This window comes from Nicotiana tomentosiformis, chromosome 12 (genome assembly GCF_000390325.3).
Source record: "Nicotiana tomentosiformis chromosome 12, ASM39032v3, whole genome shotgun sequence".
NCBI classification, from domain to species: Eukaryota; Viridiplantae; Streptophyta; class Magnoliopsida; order Solanales; family Solanaceae; genus Nicotiana; species Nicotiana tomentosiformis.
Window position 1 is genome coordinate 132,561,653 of NC_090823.1, and position 6,388 is coordinate 132,568,040.

Here is a 6,388-nt window from a genome sequence, read left to right on the forward strand (position 1 = left end):
ACGTTCGGATAATTGTAAGTGTCCGTGATTTCCAAGAAGTTCTGAATATGCCTCTGCGGGTCCTCATGAGATAGACCCACATATTGTCCTGTGGACTGAATCAGCTGTACCATGTACTGTTTGAGTTCAAAATGCCCAGTGATATCAGGCTTCACAATAGCCTGAGTCATATTCGCAAGATTGGGCCTTGCGGCTTCAATTACCGGACGCTCTTCATTGCCTGCCATATCTATTGGCTGTGGTTGGACTGCGATGTCCAACTCTCTTTCTATTCTCGTTCTAGCTTCGTGTTCCCTTCTCACTCTATGTAGTGTTCGTTCGATTTCTGGATCAAGAGGAATGAGGTTGTTTGCACTTCTACTCCTCTGCATTCGAGAGAAGACCCTGCGTTGACACAAACCAGGCAAACTGAAAATTAAAACTTGAAAACAAATATCTAATAAAAGCTTAACTTAGTCACGTAGCTAATTTCTAAGTCCCCGGCAACGGCGCCAAAAACTTGTTGCGACCAAACACACTCACGCAAGTATACGCGGTCGTCAAGTAATAAAGTAGTGAATAAAGTATCGTTCCCACGAAGACTTATGATTAACTTTGACTAATTCAAACTCGAATAGCTTATTGATTCAAGATATTTCTAACAAAATATATAATTTTCTAACTTACTACCTACGGACGATCAAATAATGAATCGCTAAGAATTCAACACAACACTTAAATAGTTTTGTTCAACAATCAATAGGATATAATATTCCAGGGTCACGGGTCATCTAACATTCATGTTGCATTCGTATTTTAAAATAGCTAATTGATTTATCTGAATTGTTGATTCACAGGGTTAATTTCACTCGTAAGAATCTGTCGAGTTCTTACTCGCATGCTCAAGTTAACTTAATACCTATATGTCTATGGAATTAAGTTTAACAAGAACTCATTTACAATTCCTGTATTTTAACCGAGTAAGGCAATTAGGTATATGTCTATCCTAATCGCGAATCCTTTCCCCGATGCCCGGGTTTTGAAAACTTACTCTATTTACTTCTATATGCAATCTAGGGTTCCCACTTTCGAGTTCAACTCTAGATTCGTAGATAGTATTTCACTGTTAATTACTCAGCAAAATAATTAGAAACAGAATTAAATAAACAACCCAATATGATAAACCCAACGTCGTCAAATTAAACTTCAAACATCAACATTCATGTATACCCATGACCCTAGAATAATAGGGTTCTTAGCCACTCATATTCAGGCAATCATCCCAAATTTCATAAGATTGCATAAAAATCAATAAAAGAAAGAAAGGATAAAACTCCAGACAAATTCCGTGGTCTTTGAACTTGGTTATAGCCTTTTTTCTTCTCTTCCCCCCAACTCTCTCCTCTACAAGAGGCATTTTAAAGCTTATATATTGCGTCCAAAAGTTGTAATCTAGAGTTCTCCTAACTCTAGTCCAAATCGGCTTCAAGGGTTGATGCTAAGGCGGATGCGACGCATCCACCTCGTTCTCCATTTCTTAACTTTGCATGTGAGGGTAGACGCGACGCATCCAGCCTTCTCTTCTACTTCCCAGTTTCGCACGCGATGGCGAATGCTATGGCCCAACTTCACTGCTAAGGTTGCACGCAGGATGATGTTTTCCTAGGTTGGATGCGACGCATCCAACCCTTCTTCCTCTGGCTAAACCACCTTTTCTTCATATTTTGCACTCCGAACACCTTAAATCGTCACACATAACTTAATTAGTCATCAAACCAATAATTACACCATGTTGGGAGTTTTAAAGATTAAATAACATCAAGAAGTGGTTAAAACATGAGTAAAGTAACATCAACACATATCGAAATATGCCAAACATCACCATGTGATTTAAATTAATTATTTTTAAATTTTACACATATACATATACAAACAAACTTCTTTATAACAACCTCATTTGTTCCGATATATTTTGGCTCCTATAATGAAGTGTTGTTATAAAAAAAATAGTCTCATGCAGTAAGCTTCCGCCATGTGCAGAGTCCGGGAAAAGGCCGGATCACAAGGGTCTATTGTACGCAACTTTGCTATATATTTCTGCAAGAGCCTGTTTCCACGGCTCGAACCTGTGACCTTTTGTTCACATAATAACAACTTTATCAGTTATGACAATGCTCCCCTTCACTGAAATGTTGTTATAGAGAACATATATTATAACGTAACATGAAAATAAAGTTCAAACGAAAACTTGAGGTACCGTCATAGTAAAGTGCTATTATAAAATATGATTGTTATAGATAGGTTTGACCGGACAAAATTGTTGTCGAAGTTCACCGATACGGTGACCCTTCGTGATTACTGTTTACCCTTAAAATTGGATAACAATTAAACTTATAATGAGGTTCTAAGGACACGTGATTTCACTTAATATCAATTGATAAATATGAATATTAATAACATAAATGAACTATAAAGTAAAGCAAACCAGTATTAGAATGGAACTCATCCCTCGAGTTTGGATACCTTCGAACTGGTTGATGCAAGAACAATATAACAAGCTGATGAACAATAGTATAAACAAGAAAAAGAATTACATTGCTTTTATATCTGTGAACCATCTGTCTATACAAATGGTTAATACTCCCCTTTATATAGTAGAGGAATTCTACTTATGGTATAACTCTAATTAAAGAAGAAAATCTCATGATTAGCTAATTAATCATTCCCAATTTAATCTGTTCCGAGATTTCTGCCATGAACTTCGACCAGTCACAGATATTTCGCATTTTCGTTATTATGTTATCTTCGATCTTACTCAATGCATGTCTTATTCGGCCTCGATCGTTTCTGGCCTCGATCTCGATAGGTACCTCGAATCCCGAACTTGGTACTTTGTCCTCGTATCTTGGTCTGATCAACTACGGGGCCGACCTTCGATGCAGCTCCCTGTTTCCGGTCAGATAGAATAATTGGGTGGACTCAGTTTTAACCGTATACAGATAGTCCCCTCATTTTTTGGAGTGTAATGACAAGAAATGAATTGAGCCTTCGATTTTTACCTCGACCTGCCATGATGTCACCGTCGCGACGTAAGTGACTGAAATGTCCCGCCGGTACTGTTCCCCAAGTCATTAATGAGTGTCAGTTGGTGGTCGGCCACTAGTGCCTTTGAACCGTCTCTGTGAATCTAATAAATAGATCCCTTCCTCATTGATTCAAACTTTACTTTCACTTCCTTCTAATCTCCAAAGATTTTACATCTCTTAAGTTCTTTCCTTTTACAAATCTTCAGGTTTTGCTGTTAATCCTTTCTCAAACGCCAAGTCCTATTATCTTTCTCTCATTTAAACTTACACAAAAATGGCAAAAATATCAAAAACGGTACCACAAAAAGAAGATGCTTCATTTTCTCAACCGGCCGGCGAGAAAACGCCAGTGTAACCCCGTCTTGAGAATGCATTCCTCGGGGGTGCGCGCTAAACTCCGATTTCAAGATCGATAAAGCATGTCGATTCCTGGTCGATGCGAGCCAGTATCGAGGTATATATGCTCGATAACTGAGGGATACCTTAAGCAGGTAAAGAAAGACTGCAATTGGGAGGGCAAAGAAGTGGTGATCCCGACCCCCGAAGAAGACATCACCACCCATGTGGAAGGGTTTCTAAGTGTCTACACTAACCATTTCACAGTGGGCCCCCTCGACCCCGTCATTGTTGATTTTTGCCGTCAATATCAAATAACCCTAGGCCAAATCTATCCTTCCTTTTGGCGAATTGTTATTCTGCTTCGATTCTTCGTGAGCAAAATCAAGGGGCTCCCTTTCACCTTCGATCACCTTATCAGATTGTATAACCCCCACCTCGATAGAGGCGGGTTAATAAAACTCCAACGTCGGGCTACCAAAGTGTTATTCTAGAGCATAGATGAAGACAAGGATCGAGGCTGGATGAGCCGGTTCTTTCGAGTGATGACTTCCGACCTAATCCCAGCCGAGAAGATGCCATTTCCTGATAAATGGAACATGAATCATAAGTACCGTCTTACTGTTAGCATACATGTATTATTTTTTCCTTTGTCTTTTCTCACTGATGTCTTTTTCCATGATGTAGTGGTCGCTTGGATGCCCCATGTGATTCCCGACCTCGAGAGCTGGGTTCAGAACCTGGCCTCGACCTCTACATATGTTGAACGCTCATGGCGCGATTTATCAAAGGGCCAATAGGAGACCAAGACTCATGGTAATCCCACTCTTTGTGTATTTGATGATTCGATTAAGATGCCTTTCTTCTACTTATTCAATTTTCTCATGTACATGCCTGGGCAAGGATGCGGTCATGAGGCCCCTCTCTTGTGAGGAGGAGACTTCGATCTTGGCACCGAAATCAGGGAAGGACAAAAAGAGAAAAAGACCTCAACCTCCGAGGATCCAGAACCTAAGAAGAAGTCGGCTCGTAAGCCGAAGAAGAACATCATCCTTCTGACCAAAGACTTTGTTCGGCGTCTAAGGGAGGAAGATGAAGAAGTGGAAGAAGACGACTCCGGGCCGGTGGCCCTAGTGGGAATGAGCACCGAGGACCCAAAGGCCACTGAATCGGTGAAGGATGTAAAGACTTCATTTCGAGATGAGGGGGTCTCGGGAAGAGACTTGGGCGAAGTCCCCAAGTCATCGAGGATTGAAGATGCCTCCCACCATAATGAGACAACGGTGGGTACGGCTGTAGGGGCTGGTGTCGAGGCCCCTCGAGATGGAGATAACGCCCCAAGTGATCCACTTGGGGCAATAGAAATTAGAGGCTCCCCGTTGTTCCCCTCGTTTTCTGAGGAGATGATTCAAGAGGCTCGGGCCTTGAAGACCCCCTCCATCGAAGGCGCCCACGGAAGGGAGGACCCCTTCTGTGATTACTTTACTGGGGTCGAAGATGCTATCGGCCTGAGTGACTTGGAGGTCTCGAGAAAGGACTCGAGAGAGGTATCGAGCCTTTTCAACGAAGCACAACAAGCTCTGAATCGGGTAAACCTTAACTCTCTTTGTTGGTATTACCCCTATGTTCATTTTTATCTTTCTGTCTAACTTCTTTTCTTCTTTATGTGTAGGCCTCAGCGCTTCATCGGGAAGCATTTTCTCGGTCTCGAGCTGAGCTGAGTCGGTACGAGGCCGACATTCAAAGGCTTACCGAGGAGAGGAATGCCCTCAACCTTCTCGGTGGGCAAAAAGAAGAAAAGATCAAAGAACTCCGAGCAGAGTTGTCCACAGCTCACAAAGATCGGACTGACCTGATCGAGCAGGTAATGAAAATCTTAAAAGCTCATGGGTTCGATTCGGGAATAGTGGCTAACATTTCAATCTCACAGCTGCAGCAGAAGGTCGAGAGGATCGAGCAATTTCGCGAGGGGTTCGACATGATGAAGGCGGAGACCTTGGGGTGGCAAGAAAGTATGGACCGCTTTGCTGCTAAAAAAGAGGCTGCTCGAGCCCAATTGTCATCGGTCGAAAGTCAGCTTCGAGGCATGAAGGAGAAAAGCTCAACTCAAGCAAAGAAAATAGAGGAGCTCGAGGATCGGTTGGTTTTCGAACTTGCAAAGGCCAAATCTGAAGCCGAAAAGGCAAAGGCTGAGGTAGAGGCGATCGTGGCCGTCTACCAGATCGATGCTGAAGCCGCTCAAGTCCAAGCAAGAAAGGCATTCAAGACCGCTCAAACTCGAGCACATTGGATTGCTGAACTCGCCAAATGCCAATCTCGGAGGGAAACCATCGAGGAGATCCACGCTCGAGGTTTCGATCTTACCGATGATATAATAAAGGCTAGAGAGCATGAAGTTGATGTTGGAGCGTTGGCCTCTTCTGATGATGATGATGATGATGATGTCAGCAAGAGCAGGTCCGAGAATGGGGAGGACCTCGATCGAGGAGAAGCTACCCCTGAGGAAAATTAGGAATCTTACGCCTTTTCTTTTTTTATTTTTTGTGCGGGGCCCTGATCGGTCCTTGTAAATATCTTTGTATATATAAAAGATCTTTTTCCTGTTTCATTCATACATTATGAAAATTTCGCTCATAAGTTCGAGGCTTAGGCAACTTGATCGAAGCCGGACTAGTGTAGTCTTAATTGAGTGAGTACTTGCTCGAACTCGGAGTAGGGTGACTCTTAGGTTTTAATTGAGTGAGGATGATTTCTCGAACTCAGAAATAAAATGACCCTTTAGGCTATTAAATTAGGCCGATACGGCCATAGTAAAAAGAATGGCTTTCTCTCATTTTTCGTCTTGAAAAGTTTATTGTTTAATCATATAAAATCTGTTGTACCTTAGCATGAAATAAGGGATTTGCTCGAGAGTTCGAACGATTCCGTACCTATTAGGGTTTTCAAGGGTCGATATTATCGAGACCCTTTATTTCATAATGCCTTAG

The 6,388-nt window shown here is 42.0% G+C and overlaps 1 protein-coding gene across 1 annotated transcript; it reads left to right on the top strand.

Annotated features, from left to right (window-relative positions):
* Positions 1-5,487: 5,487 nt before the first annotated feature.
* On the top strand, positions 5,488-5,913 carry LOC138903421 (uncharacterized). The gene has a single exon (XM_070191392.1). It carries the CDS (start codon positions 5,488-5,490, stop codon positions 5,911-5,913), a length of 426 nt encoding a protein of 141 aa, XP_070047493.1.
* Positions 5,914-6,388: the final 475 nt, after the last annotated feature.

What these genes read in the sequence shown, in the direction of transcription:
- LOC138903421 (XM_070191392.1), top strand. Translation starts at nt 5,488, where the DNA reads ATGAAGGAGAAAAGCTCAACTCAAGCAAAGAAAATAGAGGAGCTCGAG.